The 22,669-nt window shown below is 40.5% G+C and overlaps 1 protein-coding gene across 1 annotated transcript in view; it reads right to left on the reverse strand.

Moving 5' to 3' along the window:
• ZRANB3 (zinc finger RANBP2-type containing 3) overlaps positions 1-14,743 on the reverse strand; it is a 40,166-nt gene extending 25,423 nt beyond the window's left edge. The window contains exons 1-2 of the mRNA XM_066553074.1: positions 14,579-14,743; positions 10,657-10,809 (exon numbers count right to left, since the gene is read on the reverse strand). Of these exons, the coding sequence (XP_066409171.1) occupies positions 10,657-10,808 (152 nt within the window). The 5' untranslated portion in view covers position 10,809; positions 14,579-14,743. The remainder of the gene's footprint in view (positions 1-10,656; positions 10,810-14,578) is intronic.
• Positions 14,744-22,669: the final 7,926 nt, after the last annotated feature.

The following is a 22,669-nucleotide window of genomic DNA, read 5'->3' on the forward strand; positions in this document are numbered from 1 at the left end:
CCACTGATTATGTCCTTAAGTTAAATTTCTTATGTAGCAGCAACAAAGTTGATGACTTTAAAATATTTATAGAAACTCATCAATTTGTTGCTGGTAAATGAAGCAAAGTACAAAGTAGCTGCCATCATAATAATAACAATAATAATTTACCCATAATAACTCTGCAAACAGAGGTTACATGAAGTGATCAACACAGTTTTATCTTCCTTATTTCTGCAGTACCAATAGAAACAGAGCCACAGAAACATCCCTATGCTTAAAGCTGGGGATCTCTGGTGATATTTTGCTAGTAAGCATTCACTTTCTTCTCCTGCCCAGTGATGAAATTGCTTTGTCATAAGTAGTTGGGATTTTCTTCCTGTACTGGCAATCCAGCCATTTTTCAGCATTTAAAATTTGACCAGACACATCATAGATTGAGATCAATCAAGTGCACTAAATTGGTTTTAAAGCTCCAGTTAGAGTTATCTGAATGTGTGAAGTCCCCTGTGATTATACAGTTAGTGACATGAATCACTGCTTGGATCCACACTGCTCAGACTCAAATTCCTGAAGTGCTACAGTTTTTAAATTGCTAATTTATGCCAACTAATTAACATTATTGACACTCACACTTAACAAAATTTTAACATGGCACACAAGATTGAGTTTATGATACAGGTAGGAGTTAATGGAAGGGGAAATGGAGGATATTCAATTTATTTTATGACATAATGCATTTTTAAGCATTCATTTGTGTAGCTTTCACAGTTTTAATATAAGAATTCTAAAGATGTCTGCCTAATGTAGTTGCAAAACATAAGAAGTCCAAATTATTTTCATTGGATTCTGGGGCAATGAAAAACACCTTACAGAGGAGAGGAAATCATGAAGTGTCTGCAGTTTATAATCACAACAATTAGATTTGAAGTGTAAAGAACTTCCCCATCTTTATAGCCCACATCACACAGAACTTACAAGATACCTAATAGTTAGTTGCACTAAGCTGCTAAAAAGCAATACTTTACATAATCTTAAAAATATGCAGCCTCTATTTAAAACAAACTTCAGTATGTTCTACATTATTGCAGTCAGACAAGCTGCCAACATGGACATAAAGGTTCCATGCTGTCAAAAGCAGAAGAAACAGATCTTCAGCTACATTGAAGGGACAAATACGTATTTTTGTTTCACATATTTTGACTGCAAGAAGACAGACTTCTTGTTCTCTGAAGTTCAATTAGTCATTTCCTCTCAACTGGTAGTTACCCAATCTGAGCTTCATCATTCATGTCCCATCTGTTCATATGACACCTTAATAATAGCTCTATCCAAGAATATAAATCAGAGCTATGATACGCAGATTCATATCCTGTTGGAAGCTCAGCCCACATGGTCAAAAGTTTCAGAAAAGCATGGAAAAAAGGAATCTGAGATGTCTCAGTTGCACTTGCTCTCAGCAGCAAAGTCCAACCATGCAAAAAGCACCAGTCAATGGCAAATTCTTTCAGATTCTTTTGCATTTAATCTTTAAATGTTTCCCTCCTTCAGAGCGAATCCTGTGGCTTGTGTTTGAATCTCTGTCCATTCATCAAGGAAATCTATTTTTTTCTGAGCAGAAACAGCAGAGTCTCATTGGGATGCACTGCACATGCTGCTACAACCTTGCTAGTATTCATAACCCTTTTGCAGTATAGGGTTAGCAATGGCCTCCAGACACAGTAGGACCTTTCACAAATAGAAGGGAAACATCATTTGGGCCTCCACTAGACTGTAACAGCCCCAGAATTTTGAGGTGTATTAGCCTGAAAATAAAAGCACATTTTTCTTTTATCAAGCAAACACAAAGAGCTTTGAGTGAGGATGTACCCTGGTGAGTGAACATGCCTGCAGAGAGTAAGGTCTGCTGTGCTGGGGCACCTCAGGTGCACACAGGTCCAAAACCTTCCTGCTGTTCACTGAAGAGAACAACTGCAAGCACCTGAGGCTGTACACAAACCCCAGCTTTCTTCTGCACGTAGAGAATCCATAATGGAAGGGACCACCCAAAGCTGGATGAGTCAGAACCCCAGAACCAGTGTTTCAGCACTGTCAGAACAGTCTTGGTTGGTACTTGATTCCATGTAAAGGTACCAAGCACCAGGCAAAGGTGCATTTATACATTCTTACTACAGCAAACCTTGGAGAGAAACCTGAAGCAAGCAAAAAAACAGGTGAAGGAGCTAAGAAAGAAACCCAAAGCTCCTGACAGAGCCCTCTGAAAGCTCTATCAGGAAAGCTCTGCCTCTAAAAGGACAGAAAAAATAATTTTTCAAACCTCAAAAAACACTGGTTGTGTTGATGTCAAGAAGATTGGAATCAGCTTCGCAAAGCAGAAGGACAAGCAGATCTTTAAAATTTTATGCAGATGAGTTCATTGGAGAAACAGAAGGAAACTGAGGCTAAGCTCATGTGGCATATGCCATAGAGCCATACAAAAATAGTCTGCATCAGAAGGTTAATGCTAACACAATTTTAACATTAACAATTGTGTTAATGCTAACACAGTTTTATAAAATGAGTTTCAGGAAGAACAAACATTTAAATGAAAATCATTTCTATTTCTGGGTTCCATTTGGGTCACCCCTTTTGAAATGTCAGCACTATTAACCATGCAAACAATGCAGCTAAAGTTTCTTCTATTAGGTATGGCTACTGCAGTAAAGTATTTTTGTACAGAGAAAATCTCATTTTGAACCTTGCTCTTGGAGGAATATTGATTAACAACACACTGGAATTAAGGTCTCTGTAACCAAGGATCCCACCAAGCCAAACACCAGGTGTTAGAGCTTTCTTGTAACTATAGAAATATTTAGATAATATCTTCTCTAGAGAGTTGTGCTTCCTTACCTGGGACACTAAAAACTAAAGGGGTACAGCAATCCAATCCATCTGTTGCTTGCTCGTAAGGATAATTTAACTTCTTGATTGATTTTCAGCAGCTATTTATCCAGGAAAAACCACTAAGAACTGCAGGTAGCTTTTCCAGAACAAACTCCTTCCCTTCTAAATGCATTTTCCAAGGCAAACAGTGAAAGCTGTAGCACTTCATTTTTTAAAACACTGAAAAATTTTGTTACTACTCAAGCAAATTAAAGCTGTTTTTTGTTAATGCAGGCTTTGGAACATGTTGTACAGAGGAAGCTTGAGTCTTTCTTTCACTGGTGTGGGTGTCCTGATATTCTTGGGATTCTCACCTACTCATGTGAGTCAGTTTTATATAACACTACAACATATAATTTCCCTCCTACTCACAAGCCAACACTTCAGCACTAACATCTCAACCAAGGGTTATTTAAGGAATCTGAACTTAGAACATTTTTATATAAAACTGCGCAAGCAACCATTACATTTGTGTGTCAGTAATCACAGCACGCAGTCCTAAAACTGCAACAAAGAGAGCTGACTCCCTTGCAACAATAATCAAGGGTGTTGCAGCAAAAATAATGCTCCAGAAGATGTAAGATAAATCTTACCCTTGCTCCTGAACTACACTAGGTATTTAAAAAACCCCTAAGTGATAAAACCCCAACCTTTGATTTAACAGAAGATGCACTAAATTGCCACATCTGCATTGTTAATGATTCTGAAAAGGAGTGGAGGGGAGAATCATTGTGCTTTTCTCCAACACTCCTCTACATGTGACTGAAAAACCCACCTAAAATGTTTTCTTAGTACTTGAAAGCTCTCAGGCCACGTGTTCTGGTATTTTAGCTTTGGCAAAGATGTGTGGAATAATACATAACAAAGTGGTCAAGATGAAGGTGAAGCCAAGACACTTCAATAGGTTTTTAGAATATATTAATGGAACTGTTAGGTTAGAAAAACTTCCAGCCAAGAAGACACCCAACAGTGACAGTGAAAACTCCTCATCTATTCAGTCACTGGCTTCAGAGACAAATGAGTTCAGCAGCTGACTCAATGCAAGAAAACAGAGTAACTTCAACTATTTTCAGCTCCTGATAATCAAGGCTGCAAATGTTAACCTTGCTGTTAACTGGCATGCCTGAAATCCCTCTGAGCAGCAGCAGAAACCTTCCTTAGTGTGCAGTCTACTGGCTTTCAATGAAATGGAGATACTTATCACTACTTTCCCTATAAACTCTGCATTCCCTGGTGATCTGGGGTACTTTTCCCTTGTGCCTGTGTTCCTCCTCTCCTTCCAGCTTGCATTAAGTCAGTCAGAATGTTACTCATTTAAGACCTTATTTCTATTCACTCTCATTAAAGTGACTTGTCTCACATTCAGAACTGCTCCCTCCCCTTTGTCCTCTCCTGGGTGCTGTAGTTAAACACCAACTTCTCTTCATGGATTCCCACACTGCAAACCTTCCCTGCACACAGCCAACACCAACTCATTTCCCCTTTCCCCTCCCTCTATCACTGTTGACAACCTACTACCCACACTTGTAATCTTTATCTCTCTGGGTTCTCCTCTTCCATTCTAACACATTGTGCCCTGCATTCCTAAAATCTGCATTTTCTTCTCTATTCCTGCTGCTATGAGTCCACATTTAAAGCCAGGTAAATTCTTATATTTCCATCATTGGTTTTTTTCTGTTCTTAAGTCTTCTTTTTCTCTTTTTCACCCCACATAGCTCCTCTCCTGAATTATATCCTAGATTCACTTACTGACAATGCATTTTTTGTTCTATTTGAATTGCTTCCCAGTTCCTCCAGCATCACTTTCAAACAAGCTTCCCTGGCTATGAAAGCCGTGCAGAATTTGGCTCAGTCTCTCATTCATACTTCCTGCATCTGAACCTCATTCTGTGAGCTAGCATCTTCATTTATTCATCCCTCTCTTCCTTGGCACTCCTCAAATGTGAGATGTACTCTGAATCATTACAAACCAACGTCTTAAAAAAATGAAATGTTTCTTCAACTCTCAGAGCTGCAATGCATTAACTGTTTGATCCTCTCCATATTCACTGAATAGCAATCCCCTTCTTGTTCCCCAGAGATTACTTCTGTGCTTTGTTCTCTAAGACTGGAGATAACGGCTCACCTGTTATAATGCAGGTTTAAGGACCCACATTTATCAGAAAATTGTAATAATTTAATACATCTGAGTTGCTGAATATATTGGAATAAAAGATGATTTCTTTCTTACTCTAGCAAGAGACTTATGCCTTGTTTCAAACAGCTCTTTCAGGCTATCCCACTACAAACCACTGAGACTAGAGACAGAAATCAAAAAAAAGTTACAATTATTTTTCTTCAAATCTGATCTCTGATCTCAAGTTCTACAAATAATGGAGACTCATTGATGGCACTTGATGCTGCAAGCCACCAAATACAAACTAAAATGTAATATTTGAGAAGAAATATTAAGAAATATTCATAGACATGAAAAAAAAAGTGAATGTAATTTCTTTTTCTACCATGCAAATTTAAGTAATTTGGCTTTTATTGAAGTCGATGTAACTGGAAAAAAATTCAACAATGGCCTGTAAAATATTTTTGTAAGTGTTCCTTTAAACCATGCAGCTGATTCTGGGAAAAAAAAAATTAGACAATGGTAAAAAGCAGATTGGTCTTGCATTTAATCACAACATTGACTTGCAGAAACCTATGACCTTTCAAACAAAGGACAGAAAAATTAGATATAGACAGTAAGAGATATATAGACATGCAACTAGGCTTAGTGCTTCCAAATGGAATTGAAAGACAAATCTATTCTCTTACTCATAGCTACTATCAAAGATAAGAAACTGAAGAATAGAAATACACTGAAAGAGCAAATTAATCAGTAATCACTGATCAAAAATAGCAAAGATAAAAGCAAAGTAAAACAAAAGCTCTGCTAACTTAAAAAGGCAATACAAGACAGAAAGCAACAATTGCATTGTACAGAAGGAGAAAGAAAGATTAATAGACAACATAAAACCCAGAAGCAAACTCGGTAATGATGACAAAAATAAGAGTGGAAGTGAAAAATAGTTATAGAAAAGTGTAAGACAAAAGGGCCTGCTGCTCTAGCAGAAACTAAAATGTGCATGGACTGAACATATTTTCTCTTATCCCATCAGCTTACAACATCTGAAACTATAGCTTCCTTAGACACCCAACTCAAATGGAAATTATACCTTTCATACTACTCAATGGATAATACAACCTAGAAAGTTAAAGAAATTTGTGTAGAAATTTGCATAAGACTTTAAATAGGACTTATATCAGAAATTCCTCACCCTACCAAGGGCTGTGCCTGGGAATTCCAAACATTTCTATTTCCTTTCTGCCTAAGAGCTGCCAATTCTGTGGTCCAGCTGCTAAACCCCCAGCAGACTGTACATGCTGTGCCTTGTGTTCATAAACTTCAAGGAAATTATGATTTGAACCTTTGGTTTTCTGGTCTACTTTGAAGATGGGAGAGGAAGAATTAATTTCTACAGACTTATAATTTTTGAAGTAATAGTCTGGTTTTAATTATCAAAGAGTTAACTAGCTATGTAGTCCTCCTGTATAACTTGCTAGAGATCAGAGACACAGTCAATGGGAAAAAGCAGTATTTTGAAGTGTAGGCAACTGACTCAATATTATAACAGAGGACATTCACACTCTATTCTCTAATGATTTCACTGCCATAATGGTTCTCTGTAGCCCATTATCCAAAAAAATATTAAACATTATAAAACTTTTTCTTACTCTAGATAGGGACTGCCTAACAAAAGAATTGCCCTTGCATTAAAACTGATGCATTAAAACTTCTGTTCTTAATGGCAGATGTGAACTCTGCACATCCTGATATTGCCATCCGTGGTCATTTCCTTTTTTTCCTGTGTCTAACAGCATTAGGCCAGCATGTATGGGAAATACAAAATCACATGCTCCTGAATATATAAGTTAATGTATTACCTCTCAAACTTACAGAGGAAACAAGGTCACCCCAGTAAAACAGTTTGAGCATAGAATTATAATGGAACTGCTTGTTGCAATGGTGGTAAATATCTCCTAAGTCCTCTTTTGCATTCAGCTTAAACAAATTGTTCTGCCAACATGCCTAGAAAGAAATATATCTGTGTGTCTGAAGGCATCTTTTACAGATACCATCTACAAGACAAGCAATGGCAAATAATGATGCTTGCAAATCACATGCTGACAGTTTTTATTGCAAAACTTGATAAAGCATTTAGTGATATCCAGTAGCATGAGAGCTAAATTTCAAACAACAGCATGCCTCTTTTACAGTGTATTCAGGTGAACAAATTGTTTGTATTATTAGACACACATCACTTCTGTAAAGAGAGGATCTAAAACAAGAATAGATGGTAAAAAGAATTGTGACTTTCCAAGTATGACATTAGTGAACAGCAGCAGTAACAATCAGCAATATTCAAAGAGAGATGTGAGCTCACATGAGATTGAACACCATCCTTATCACCACTATCGAGTCACTTGCCCATGGATCTCTGTATCTTGGATATTTTACCCAAGCTTCCACCACTTTTTCCGGAGCATTGTGCTGCAGCATTGCCACCTCTTCACTAACACCTGGTGGCCCCTCAGTTCTACCCTGAGTTCTTAAGAAATGGGGTTTGTCTACATCTGCCCAAACATGACTAAGAAGCAGCAGAGAGCCGAGAATTGCTCACTCCCACTTCCAAACAGCGCACACACATCTGACCCCACCAACCCTCAGTATTTCCTGAGCCTGTTGCTAACAGCTCACATTCCTGGAATAGACCACTTGGTTGGTTTCTATTTAAGAGGCAGTTTGAAGCACACACAAATAAATAAATACATATTATTGCTGTTTTTAAAAGTAACTTACACCTTCACTGAAAGAAAATCACAAAAATGAAATAGTCTTCATTGATGTAAGTTGTATGCACCCAGCTTTTCTGCACATTAATGTCTAAGGCTACAGTAAAGACTCTAAATTGTATCCATCCCTAGGCAGCCATTCCAAAGTGCATGTCTGAAGAATAATCTCTAGGAAGGAAAAAGCAGCCAGTCAGTTACTCACCTTTAAGGCAAGTTTGTGAGATAAAAGGTGTGTTAGCTTATGTTGAAGCACACACTGTCTTGCTGGCTCTAGAATTGTCATTTCCTAGAAAAGTGTTAGGCAATCTCTGTTAGATGAGATAAAGCCTTTGGAGCATCTCCTGGAAAAGCCTTTGATTCATTTACCAATGAATCAAAAATACAAACCACAACAGCATATTTATTTTATGCTTTGGGAAGAGACAAGGGAATTAATAGCTCGCTCCCAGCCCCTTCCATGCAAAAAATAAGAGTTTGTTCTAATAATAAGTGCCTTTTCATGCTGGGTTCTTATCTAATCTAAGATTATATTAATTGAATCTCTTCAGCCAACACTTTGTCTACACCAGTTTCCTACCACTACAGCAAAGCATGGATTGAGTGATGCCTGTGAAGGGAGTGCATAGCCTGGGGGAAGAAGAATGATGGGCAGAGATGCACATACTGCTCACTTCAAGTCCTATGCTTATATATTTTTTAAAATTAGAAAAGACACTTCTACAGAAAATATACCACTGGGAATACTGAAAGAAGGTTTAAATCATTATGGAGTACACAAAAGGGAAAGACTTCTGTGAGGACAAACTAATAAGAAAACTCAGCTACAAGCACCAGAGGCTCTTGTTCTCTGTTTTGGGACAGGAAGAGAAATAGATGTGCACCAGCAAGGGGCAGATTTAAAAAATACTCCTTGGGAAAGTCTGACTTAACACACTTTACTTTATATAGAAGCTGGCTGAGAGTGTGCACACAAATCCTCAATGTGACCTAGCTTACACACAGAACTTGCTGTGCCAAGCAGCAAGATTTCTTGCAATCATGATGAACATTATTTCATATGCATGTCACATGAAAACCATCACTGCTGGGTTATGCAAAACTCTTGTTAGTGAAAGACTTAAAGGAAAAAATTGAACATAAACCCATAACCCTAATGAAAAAAATAGAATTCTTTCCATAGCAGAGTCATTAGAATAGGTATTCCAAACCTTTCTGAATACTTACTGCAGGCAATTGTTACTATTTCAACAAAAAGAAGAAAGAAACGTCTGATAAAAATTTATCCAGTCCTGGAACAGTTAAGCTGCTTCCCAAGGAAATTCTGTATTATACAATAGCCTGCAGAGGATCACACCACTTTCAAATACATCCATTAGCCTACCCTAATTAAATGGGTAGTTTCTTTAATTTTAATGGCTTCTGTTATTTCACTATTTGTGTACACAAACATACACCTCAATTGCACATTCTGTGGCAGCCAAGGGCTTTGGATTTATTAAATTCAACTCTCACACAGGCTATGCTGTCTATTCTACCACAGTCTTAGCTATCTATTAAAATGATATCCACCCATTCTCAGTCTGTGCAGCAAGAAAGTGCCTGATATGGCTGGTGGTCACCAGCAGTTACTGCCAATTCAGCATAAAGCATATCAAATCTCAGGCTCTCATGTGAAGGGCTGGACTCATCTTTCTGTTCTGCCACTGAAACCAGCAGCATAAAACAGATGGTTTGTTCATTCCCTGAGACAGCACTGCTAAAGGGTTTTGGCCAAAGGAAAAGAATCAAAGAGAAAAAATGCAGAGATTTTAATTGATTAAAAGTTCCATGTAATTCCAAGAGCTGCTGATAAAAATTTCCTTTCTAATTTTTCACCTTTAGAGGGAAAGATGCACATTTCTTTTCCCCTGAGAACAGTCACAAACATCAGCAAGCAACCCCCTTAGGCCCTAAGCCTCTCCTTCTCAGCAAGATGCTGAAATAATCAGGAACTAATTTCATCCATCTTTCCCACACAGGCTACAGTAATTCTATTTGTGCCAGACCTCCCCAACATCATTTCTTTCCAAAACAACAGCATACAGTGGTTTCACAGCTTTAAGCTGCAATTGCCCACATTTCCTAAAATTTATAAATGTGGAAATAGCATTTCCCCCTCTCCTTTTCAACCCTGTAACTCACTAACAGGCTCTTACTCAGCAAAATATTTCCAGCCTCTGCTGCATAAACCGTGGTTTTTGATTTAGCAGGTGCTTAATTGTTGAATGCCTACTCCATCAGCTGCTGCCCTGGCTAACTGAGCACTGTGCAAGGCTTCTCCTGCTCTGCTGCTGCAGCTCAGTGAGCTCCAGAACACCCTGATCACACTCCAGAATTGTACCAAATTTAAAATAGAAAACCACACAGATGCATCAAGATCTGTTAGTCATTCCCTTAACAGCTCTACCATGCCATTCAAAACTAAAGAATCAAATGTGAATTAACTTATTTTAGGAATTCTCCATTAACATAACAAAAATGATGGTCCTACTGATATCAATCTCCTTTCACCTGAGAACTTTGATACTACAACTCTCTTTTGCATAATGCATTATTAAATCTCTTCATCCTCTGTGGAAAAAACCTCCACAACTCATTTTAAACCATGTTACCTTACAGTTTATGAAAGATTTCTGCAACATAACTCACCAAAGAGTGCTGGTATTGAATAACCTTTGTAAAAAACAATGTTTACCTAAAGTAACTATTTTTAGCATCATATTCTTACTTTCAACTATAGAAACACAAGTTTATGATTTTTAATATCTGCATACTTGATTTTCACATCAATTTTTAGCATGTGATACAGTAAGTTGAATACAATAATCTTACCTGCCACTTCTCTGAAGTGCAAATATGATGCCCTTTTCCTGAAAAGGAAGCAGCTTCTTCCTCAGTCTTTCAGGTAGGAAGGACAGCTTTGCATCAACATCCTCTAACTGAGAGGCTTTGACTGAAGGGGTTTCCTGGAGAGCACTGGCCATGCTGAACCAGAGAGAAACAAAAGAGAAAGAGGATATCTTACCTACATGGCAGAATAGAGAATAAAGCTTGATGGAACAATACTCAGCACTTCATCTCGGAACAATCAATATCTACACAGCTTTCCTCGAGTTTTGAGAATTCTCTCTGGAAAGCACAAAATTGTGCAGATGCTGGAGGAAGAGTCCCTCACCTCAGTATCCATAAAATATTCTAACTAATTTAGAATATTCTACTGTGTCAAACAGCATTAGGCCACTTATATTCCAGGATGAAGAGGGCAGCATGTATCTCTCCCTTTACACTATGAAATAATTATTTTAGCAAACAGCCTATTCATGAAAAGAAGTTATTTGCCATTCAAATTGAGCTTACTCATGGACACTGAAATATAACATTTAGTAACATTTTTCAGAAGAGTTCCAGGGAAAAAAAATTGCTTATTTAACTTCCGATGATGGAACTAACAGTTGTTTAAATTTTTAATCCTAAAAATTAAATCAGAAAAAAAGGGGCAAATATGCCCACTTTGGGGGAAGTAAAAAAAAAAAGAAGAAAAAATAAAAGAAAAACAGTCCCCCATTTTCCTAAGTGGACTCTTTGGTATAGCTTTACAGAAACAATATTCCTATACCTTGGGCCTCTGGAACACTCAGCAGCAGATACAAGAACTGTGATGAGTAGCAGGCTCTTGCATGCATATCCACCACAGAGCTTTGCTTAACAGAAGATGGAAAGCCCTGTGTGCCCAAGACAACATTTCCCAGAAACAAATGCATAAAGCTCCAGTAAATAAATACCTGCTTCTGCTCTCAAATGAGCACACATGAATGCTTCAGTTCTAACTGTTGGGAAAATAACCATAATCACTTCAGTCCTATCACAATATTTTCCATTGCACATTTTTTCCTTTAAAAGTTGATTAAGGCATGGCACTTAAGACTGCTGGCAAACAAACAAAAACTAAAGACAAAAACTAAAACATTTCTGTAGAGTCACACAAGTCAACAATGCTGCAGGATTGGTGGGCCCAAAGCTGTTCAACACTCAGTTCTGAGATTCACCTCTAAAGAAAGTTTGTGAGTCATTTTCTTTGATGATTTTCCATTCTATAAATGCAGAGATAATGATGTACTTGTGATCAGCTCCCTACATAGCTTGTTGTGAGTGACAATATGAGAATGAAATGTTAACATAATTAACTTTCTGTTGAACAAGATCATGACAAGATCCTTTCACTGAAACACTGAATAGGAGCCATGCAGCTTCAGAAGCACAGATCTGAATTAGAGGAGGCACATGAGTCATCAGTACATAGCAATACTACAATGAAAAATGTTTCTGCATCAGTCATTAACACAGTTAGAACTGACTTTGCAATCCTGGAAAGCAGCAAAACAGAAAGCACTAACAACCAGATATGTACAAGTTTTTGTTTAGTCTTTTTCTCTAGGTGAATGATTGAATAAATGAATGGTGAATAATTACAGACTAGGTGAATAATTAAAGAATTCCAATGTGGTGAACAATGGATATTAAAACAATACATACAATGATTGTGGCAGTGGTGGTCATGTATGTTTTGAGACAGAGTACTTATGTACACACTGTAGTAATGTCAAGAAATAAAAATAATCTGTTTTAAAAAAGAATTTGATCAGCGTAGCATAGGACCAGTTTGTATCTGTTGTTCTAGTCCTTGCAGATTTAGAAGATGCAAGGGGAGAGAGAAAGACCAGTGCATGTATTCTCTAACTACAACTTTTCATGGCTTTTTCTGTGTCCTTAATGTGCTGTAGTACAGATCACATCAACCTTCCCACATCTCCAGATCACCAGTTCTGGAGCTTCATTTTTTTTTTCAGATAAAATAGACCTAAAAGGTTTTGTGTGGAGACCTAGCTTTTCATTCAGAGACTTCATTCAGCTGCACAAGTCTCACAAGTTAAAAAACTCAAACTCTGAAGTATTTACTCAAGTGTTTGAAAGGAAATCAGGGATGAAATAGTTACACTACTAAATTCAGTAACTATTAATCTAAAGTTGCTTAAGTATCTTAGGACTAGATAATGGTAAATAATCTCAGCTTTTGAAAGCAGGGATGAGGAAGATTCATGGACCTACATCATGATTCATTCATAGGGCGTAAAAAACCTTGAAGTGAAGAACCCATGCACACCAGGATAAATGCTTTTATTTGGTGGGAGTTACCATGTGTTTTGTAAAAGTGATTCCCATTTTTCCACTCTGATGAAGTTTTCTTGAAAGGGCTCTACAACAATGTACTTATAAACTATTTGATGCAATTTCCACTACTTTTCAAAACTGAATTAAAACAGAATAAATTTTATAAATGTATTTGTAAAGTAACTATAATTTCCAGGAAAACTTTTGAAAAAGTCTCTCAAATTTCCAAGAAAAGCGAGCTGCCATATAAAAAAAAATGCACTGAAACTTTTTTTAAAAGTCAAGCAGGTAGATAGCTCATCCATGAGAGAAACAACATCAGCAGTATTTCCAAGTAATCTGCTCCAACTTCTATCATGTTCAATCAATCATAAATGATCTGGAAAAGTAACTAGCTACTGAGGGATAAGGGCAATGCAAACAATACAATTAAATTTGAAAAAACCCAATGAATTTCTTTCTAATCACTGCTACTGCTATACTGCATCCCACTATGGGCCCTTATCCTTCCAGAGGCAGCAACTGAGACCCAGCTTGTTGAGGATATTATCCCTGGGGCTGTTTCTCTGTTGGAAAGTTGGGTGCAAGACTGATGACAAGTTCAAGGATTACTTTAAAGTTTTCAAATAGCTGTTTGTCAACACAAGCTGATTACATAACATAAACCCACTGCTTATTTTTACAGGCCACTAAGTATAGCCCTTTAATGCAGCTCAGCAGCACATGCCTAAGACAAATGAGTCTTTCCACTAAGGGTTTTGCTTCATAAATTTCCTCTAGATGGACTTAACTGCTCCATGACTGCATATTCAGTAAAACTTAATAGGGAATTCAAAGCTCTAAGAACATCTTGGTCGATTGATTAATCAACTACTTCACAGAATCACAAAATTGTTTGTGTTGGAAGGGACCTCTGAAGATCATCCCATCCAACTCCCCTGCCAAGGCAGGGTCACCTGGAGCAGGTAACACAGGAACACATCCAGGTGGCTTTGGAATGTCTCCAGAGAAGGAAAATCCACGAGTTCCTGGGCAGCTGTCCCAGTGCTCTGCCATCTTTGTAAAGAAGTTCTCCCTCATGCTGAGGTGGAACTTCTGTTTCATTTTATGTCTGTTGCTCCTCATCCTGCTGATGGGCACCACTGAAAAGAGTCTGGCACCATCCTGCTGGCACCCACCTCTGAGATATTAATGTGCATTAATGAGATCCTCCTCAGTCTTCTCCAGACTGAACAGGCCCAGCTCTCACAGTCTCTCCTCATAAGAGAGATGCTCCAGACCCCTCATCACCTTGTGGCCTCCGCTGGACCCTCTCCAGTAGCTCCTTGTCTTTCTTGTTCTGTGAAGCCACCAGTGGGATAACAAAGAATTGAAAATTTACCCACCAGAACACAGCATTTTAAAGAACACTAGAAGAGAAAGCAATCAGACGGAGCAAAGGACACCACACAGTTCTTCAGCGTAGAACATTTTTCCCACAGGCCGCTGTACCGTGCTGGAGGGAAGCGCACACCTCAACACCTGCCTGGGGGCAAGTATTTTATTTTACTTACGCAAGTCCCTGCAGCTGCAATCGCAGAATTACCTGAGCGCACCCTGCGACGACCCAGCAGCAGCAACCGCAAGAAGTGAAACCTGTCACCAACAGGGGCTGGTGACAAACAGCAGTCACCTGGCAGCTGGTCCCCGCCTGGCGAGCGGCCCCGAGCGCGTCCCAGCCCGGGCACCCCCTCACGGCCGCGGGCTCCGCGCTCGAACGGCCGCCGGGAAGTGACGCATGACCAGAGGTCACGGACGGGAAGCGCTTTTGGGCCCGGGCACCGCTTTTTCCTTATTTTTTGTCTTCCCCGTCCTTCTCGCCCCTGGCCTCGTTTCCCCAGGAGCGAGTTAAAAATCATCCTCCCGCCCGGCCGTGGGTCCTGCCTGTCCCTGATCCGCTGGAGCGGGCGGGCTGAGGGAGCCGGAGGGGCGGGAAGGGGGAAGCGGGGCTGGCAACGGAGGGAGGCGAGGATGGCGCTCTAAGGGCCGGGCTGGACGGGGCAGTGCCGCTGGCTCTCGGGGTTGGGAAGAACGGTGAAGGCGGGATGAGAAGCCGGGAAGAGGAGAGGTTGAGCGGACAAGTCCCGACTACAGATCCCAGCCTGCCCCGCCAGGGTGCGGGGGCTGTGCGGCTGCGGGAGCGCTGGCGCGGGGACCCAGACGAACCGGGGAGCAGCTGGTCGGGATACACCACACACCCAGGATCAGGGGAGCAGCTCAGGCACGGGTGAAGGGAAAGCGGCCAGAGCATGGAGCGGAGGCCACTAAGATCCCGCACTGCCACAGCCGCGGGATCCCTCCATCTGCCCGCGGCCATGGGCTGCACACAGGGGGCGGGCCTTGCAGTGCCGGTGCGCCGCTCTTACTGGTGCTCACGGTTGTCTGTCAAGGCGTCCGTGCCTTCCGATTGGTCGCCACCTTCCGGGCGGGCTCGGCTTCGCGTAAGCGCCGAGCGGCACCACTCCGCGGCAGGGCCGGGGGGAGGGTGCCGCGACGTTTATTGGTCCGCGGGGCTGTCCATCAGTAGCGTCCCGCGAGGCCATTGGTGGTGGCAGTCCGGGGGCGGGGCCTCTCTGCCCGCCGCGGCAGCAGCAGGAGGAACCCGAGCGGCGCTCGGCGCTGGGTTCGGCGCCCCTCGTGTGCGAGGAGCTGCCACCCGCCGGGCGCGGCGTCCCGAGAAGGAGCCCGGGAAGGAGCGCTCCGCCCCGGTGAGGAGCCCGGGATGCCGCCGGGCAAGGCGCTCCGGCGGGCGGGGGTCGCAGTGCGCTGAGGGAGGAGGGGGGGCCGCGCCCGCAGTGCGCAGAGCGGGGGCAGCGCTGAGGGAGGGGGGGTGCGGCCGCGGGGCCGGTGGGTGCAGCCCGGCCGGGGGTCACGGTCCGGCGGGGCCAGCCCGGCCCTTCCCCTTCCCTAATATAGCCAGGGCTGGCCGGAGTGGGACACAGGGCTCTTCATCTATTATGTTTCCATTTTCTTAAATTATCCAACATGCGGCTGAAATTTTTGTACGTGGGTATATCTACCATGTTGTAGTGTAAAGTGTAAGTAGACTTGAGAGCAAACTACGTCACGGCCTGGTTTTTACCATCTCTTTTAAAAACGTTTTAAAATGAGTTTTCAGCACCGAGGAAGGGTTTCACTTTATGAGGAAGATAGAACGAGATAGAAAAAGAAGTGAGGAATAGCTGTTTCTTACATGGGGTCTAAGAATTATTCAGGTTATTCACGTGAAGAGATTTGCACACATCCTACATGTTGATGGATTTGTGTGATGTCCATAGAAAGCTGGATTAGGAGGTGGTGGAAAAAAACCAAAAAGAGTGGTGCACGCTTTGCTTAGGGTGCATTGCCACATAGTACAGTCTGCCTTAGTGTTTGTTATCTTGGAGTGGATTTGCTAATAGTCTTTAATTTTAAATTTTGATGCCCCCTTATCATTGACGTGAAACTGAAGAGATCTTGTGTGCCCAAAGCAGAATAGGGAATGTGTTGGGTTTTTTCTCTTGCAGTGTCTGACACTGGCCTTTTTCCACTGAGGTATTAACCTGCAGTTTTTAATGGGGTTGCTTTCTCATGTCTTGTCTTCCACAAGGAATAATGTATTTGAGACATGCTCTTCGGCTGAATATTAAGCAGCAATTTTACAGGGCAGTATGTCTTGTGAATGTTAGATTAGGAATATTTATTTACTGTTGAAGTGAAAGGTAAAATGAAGTTCTGATTATTTTTCAAAATGTTTTGTTGTTTTTTTTTTCCAAATAATTTGCTATTCAGGAGAAAGAAATGGAATCACATTTTCTTTGACAGTCTTCCATTGGCTTGGCATGCATCTGATATTAAGCCTTTGTTTTGCAGTAAGTACTGTGATGTCAGGGGTTTGAGTATTTTGTAGAAATTAAGTGACTTATTGCTTCTCAATTTACCGAAGTCCCAATGGCAAAAATAATGTTAAGACTTGTGTCCATTTAAATCTTGGAAGATCAAAAATGTAGCACTTGTAACTGCACTTCTTGGCCACTCTTTATTTTGGAAAACTGTAAATTGCTGTCAAGATCAACTAGTACTTTTCTAGGGAGTAAAACCAGATTTGACTAAATAGCAGTAGTTTTGAGGGGTGTGCAGTGTACTGGGTTAGGTTTGTCAGCAGTGCTCCAGGAATTACTTATTAACGATTTGGGAAGGGTCAGCCACTACATCTGCTGCAGTGGTTGTCTGTTTGTATTTAAATTTTGTGTGTCTGTTAAGAGGAATAAAGGAAAAGTGGAGGAGACAGAGCAAAGTAGTAGAACCATTATCATCTTAAACACAATTCTGCCTCTGCCTTTTTTCTTCTTTTAACTTATGTTTTTGGCTTTCATTTTTCTCCTATTTCAGTGTATTTGCCTTACACCGTAGTCTTTATTTTGTATTGCTTGGTGAAAGTCTGTCCGTGAAACAGCTTCAAAGCAGCTGAATGGTTTAGGTCGAGTGCTCTAGGCTCGGCTCTGGGTACGCGGCAAATGCCGTGGGTTTGGGGGTTATTCCGTTGAAAGTCAGTTTGCTACAGTGGCCTCTTTAATTCAACTTCATGTCTTTGTATCGCCACTTTCGCAAACCTACTTCTCCCCAGAGTTAATTTGACGAAGAGATGTAGCAACCGCATCCTTTTAAATACCTTTATGTGTTTAAAGTTTCAAGGTGCTCTAGTCCAGACTTATAAAAGTAACTGATACAGTTGCATTTTTTGGACACTTTAGGGAAAATCAGCCTTTTGACACCATGTTCTCTGAGTGAGTTGTTAGGTAATGAAGCAACGTAAACTTTGAATTGGTTAAAAGGTGGCATTCGTTTCATTTTATAAAAATCTTTTAAATATGTTGACAGCATGGTTCAGATTCGGTGAGCTAGGCGACTGTGCTCCAACTTTTACCATCTGGATAAAAACATGAACCACCTTGGATGTCCTGATTAGTTGAAGTGATTGGCATCTGAAATTTTTCAGCGTGCTCGAATTCTCATTTCAAAGATACGAGGAGAGTTAAGCGGTAGCCAGTAAATACGAAGTGCTGTAATTCATGGGTGTGACAGCTAAGGAGCTTTCCATCGGAGTGGGAGAATATCCTGTAATCCTGCCATCACTGGGCTCCAGGGCTGCGGAGGTGTTGAGCCCACTCAGGCTTTTCGTGGCAGTCCTCTCGTGTCCATCCCGCCTAGGACAGGCCAGATAGAAATGGCCCAAGGGGTTTTGTTAAACGCCGCATTCCACGTGGAGCTTTTAGTGATGGAAAGAGGAGTCGTTTGGCAGTGCAAGACCTGAATAATGAGGGCATTCACACCGGATTCTTTAGGCAAGAAGGATCAATGTGTGCCTCAACGTGGTGCTTACTCTAGCTGATAGGTAGCGTCTGTGGGAGCCCATTAAAGCTGGGGTTGTGTGGTTCTTGGTGTGTCCTCCTTGAGTTTTCTTGGAGGTGCTGGGCGAATGTGCTGTATAACAATGTCAGGAGATTTTGTGGAGAGGAGCTGGAACGCTCTTTCTGGGAGATGGTAAGTCAGCAACAGATGATGATTAAATATTGTTGGGAAAATGGCACTTTGGGCCTGCCTATAATCTTATTTTGATTTCATAACTTGTCGAAGAAATATTTTAGAGGAAATAATGTCTGGAAACAGATTTATGAAGGGCAGCAGCCTTAATTACAGAACAGCCTGCACTGCTACTCTTGTGCATAAGTTAGTCTCCTGCAGTTTAATGCATGTATTATGAGAATCCTGTCAATGTGTCATTTTTTGAAATGCACTTCTCTCCAATCTATAGAATTATGTTTCCAAAAATATTTGGTTATTGCACGTTCAGATCCAGACTGCTGAAGCAAAGTGTAGATTTGAGATGGCTGTGGGATGCTTATTCCAGGGTTTCTTTTCTATTCCTTATCTTGGATCTCTGTAAGGAAGTGGGGCATTACCTTTAAGCAGCCATTGGTTTCTGCATAAGCATTTATATACTACATTGTTCACCTGTCTTTTTTCATCTGCTGCTGAATTTTTGTTCTTTACTCTCCTTCCCAACATCAGTTCTTATTATTCTTTAATCTATAGCTTGAATTTGTGTATGAAATGGAATTCTGTCCCTTATTTACACTCTTAACTTTTCTACCCCCTCCTCAGGTTTGTTAACAAGTGTGTATTGCTGTGTATGAAAGATCTTTGTCCAGTCGTGTATAGAGTGGTCTGAAGGCTAAAGCTTGTCAGGACAAATGCCATAAATATCTTTAAAGCTCTGACTACATAGCATAGCAGAGTTGCTCCTTCTTTTTGAAAGTATAGTTTTGGATAGCTTGCATCTCTGAGTCAAAAAATAATCTCTAAAATACATAAAGATAGAAGATGCCATCGCTGGATTTGGTTTAGCAAAAATCCAGTCCCGAGTTTTGTACTTTTCTAGAAAATGTTCTGTATAATTGGTTAGCACTTAACCTGCCACAGTCGTTGAGAGAATTGTTCCCAGCCAAGTGAGGTGTGATACTTTGCTGTAGGTATCCAACTAAAGCATTTTAATTTATGTTAAGTGAAGCAAGACATAAATAGATGCAATACCTGCTGCTGTGAAAGAGGCCATGGTGGTGCCATATCCTTGGCTTTTTGTTCCTGCCCTCTGCCATCTCCTCTGCTCTGTTGAATGAGCTGTTACTGGGAGCACTTCCTGAACTTTTTTCTGTGTAAGATGTAGGTCTCTTATTCTATCAAATTGAAGCAACTATTGGGAGACTTGGAGGAGCAGTTTAACTGGCAGATGGAGGAAATAGTGACTGGAAGTGAGATCAGTGACTTCTTTAGTGCAGCTGAGTCTGGAAAAGGCTGTTGGTGTGCAGCTGGTGAGTGAAGTTCAAACTAATTCGAGTGCTTCTGCCAACAGCAGATTGAGGAGTGTTCTCACAGTGCTTTCTCCTGTCAGAGCTTTGGGCATCAGAACCTCCTGCTGGTGCTGAGAAGCTGGGAGCAGTTGCATCATTGACCAATGCTGGATTCACAGGCAGATTTCCATCTGTTTTCATGTTCTGAGTGAGCTGGGAAGAATTTGCTATGTTCTTGTGGAGATACAGCAGGAGTTTGAAAGGCATTGGAAAATTGCTGGCTTAGATCAAATGCTGAGTTTTTGTACCCTAATGAGGCAGTAGCAAAATGAGTAAATCAGTTTGTGGAGAATTCCTGTCCATGTTATCACAGCATGATTTGAAGCATTTCAACAGAAGGTACAGAAAAAAGCCTTTTTCCTTTAAAGCATTGTTAATCCCTTGGTCTTTTGGATGAAGAGCTCCATTTCAGGTTCAGTGTGCTCTGTAGGTGTTTAAAAAGAGTACAACTTGCTGCTAGGATTAGAATCCTTTTCTCCCTTTCTTTTGCAATCCACTAAATCTATTCCATAACTTAAAGTGAGAACTGAGCCCTCACCAGTTTGTGTCTCCCCTCAGATGTAGCTGGATTGGTTAGCAAAGTTACACACACTGGCAATACTTAGACTCAAAATGAAACCTGCTTTGCCTTTTTCAGTTCATGGCTCCTTAGCCTTCTCCCACTTGGGAAGTCAGACTATTTCTGAACAAGAACTTTTGCCTAATGGCTTTCCAAGGGAAAACCAAGGGAAACTGAATAATTGTCTTGTGTTAGAGGTTGTTGCATATGCTTTAGTGGAAGAAACTGGTAAAATGACAGTTAGATACTCAAAGTATCTGCTGATAGTATTTTTACTGTTAGAATTGACTGTAATGAGGCCTTAATTTTTACTTGTAATGAAGATGACACATTATTAGTCTCTTAGTTTAGGTGTTGTGGTTTCTTCTTTGTTTCAAGCACATCAAAGTGATCTTTCCTGCATTTTCATTGCACTTAATCTCTTAAAAGGCTTCTAGCTGCTAGTTTGGTTGCACATTGCATTATTGTCATGGAAAAATAAACTGCTCTTTCAAGGGTTTAAAGCTGTACCACGAAGCAGTGCCAGTATTGCTCTGAGATGTCATCCCTGTGGTGTGGATTGGAGGAAGAAAAGGACTCCCAGTACTTGGAAAGCTGTTAAGTGACTTTATGGAAGCTGCTGTAGGAATGCTACTGCAGTCTGGTTAGACTTGTGGTCTAACAAAAGGATATGAATCTTTCACACAAACTGTTGTGTTAACTTATAAAAATGTTATGATGTTCATCCTAATACCTCATGTGGGGATGTTTTGTTTTGTTCTAGTTTCAAATATTGGCTTCTGGAGAGGAACACTTGTTTTTATGTGAACATTCCTGTTACTGGGAGAAGGAACTGAGTCCAGACTGAGCTTATCTAGTAATGAATTAAATACAGAAGAATAAATAATACCATGTTCTGAGGAAGATTTCTGAGCTTCAAATGGTACCATTAGACTAAATTCTTAAAGCAGTAATATGAAAAGAATAAATGGTATTGCTGGGCTAACTCAGTTAATGCAATGTATGATATTCCAACAGTTGGCCGTTCATCATTGACCATGATGACATGCCATTAGTTGCTACATAATCTTGTATTTCCTGACACTGCAAAGTTGGATTTGAAAAGCAAAAAGAGCAGTAGTCCTTATTAAGACCTGCATATCAAAACTGTAGTGGAAGCTGTCCCAACTCAGAACACAATCAGCTTTTTATCTGGCCTTTTCTGTTGAAATATTAGACAGTGTTAAAAACTGGGATTGTGTCTGTCTTCCTTGGTCCATAGCAGTGTGAAAGCTTAAAATAGTAATATTCCATAAAGATCAAGAATTATAGATGTGTAAATATTCTTTCAGTAACTCTTTTTCTTGTCCTCTTTTCCAGTATGCAATGAAATGTAGATGACTTTTAAGCAAGAGACAGTTTAGCCTATTTGTAACATATGGAATAATTGGGGATGGGAAACCTTGAAGATTTTTCAGCTCTGGTCAGACAATGTGTGAATTCAGGCATGGTTTAGATCAGTGGTGATGATTCTAAAGCGTGGGGCTTGACTGACAGACTTGACATCACAGGGCTCTGGTGGGGTTCTTTGCTGTCCATCTAAATATTTTGTGTCTGCACGCTGCAGCAAGGCAGCAGAGTGTCCTGAGCTCTGTGTCACACCTGCCCAGCCTGGGGCTGTGTGTGTGATGAACTGACTGCTCTTGATATGAGCTGTAAGAAAGTCCTGGTGCGTGACGTGAGCAGGCTCAGCTCTAATCCTGCTCATAACTTATTAACCTTAGCACTCTGCTGTTTGCAGCATCAGGAGTTGCTTTCTGTGTCATTATTTTATTCATGTCTGCAGTTACCTGCTTATAGTGGTGACTCTAAAACTTCTGAAATGTGTTTGACATACAGAGCTTAGATGCAGGCATGGCTTCTGTGAGGAAGATGGATTCTCACATATGTTTGATGTTATGAGACAGACTCCCATATAAAACATAGGAGGACATAAAATTGATTGTAAATTATTCTTTGGAACCTTTGGAAATAAAGTACTAGTAAGTGGACTTTTTCCAGATCCTTTCAATTTTAAGGAAAAATTCTTGATCCTAAGAAGGCTTCTTAACAGGCTTTTGAAAGTAAAGTCTGATAAAAAAAAATATTCCAGTTGTTTCCCACTGAATCTAGGCCATTCAAGTACCTTGGTATTAAATAGCAGTAATTA

Source organism: Molothrus aeneus, chromosome 7, assembly GCF_037042795.1.
Source record: "Molothrus aeneus isolate 106 chromosome 7, BPBGC_Maene_1.0, whole genome shotgun sequence".
NCBI classification, from domain to species: Eukaryota; Metazoa; Chordata; class Aves; order Passeriformes; family Icteridae; genus Molothrus; species Molothrus aeneus.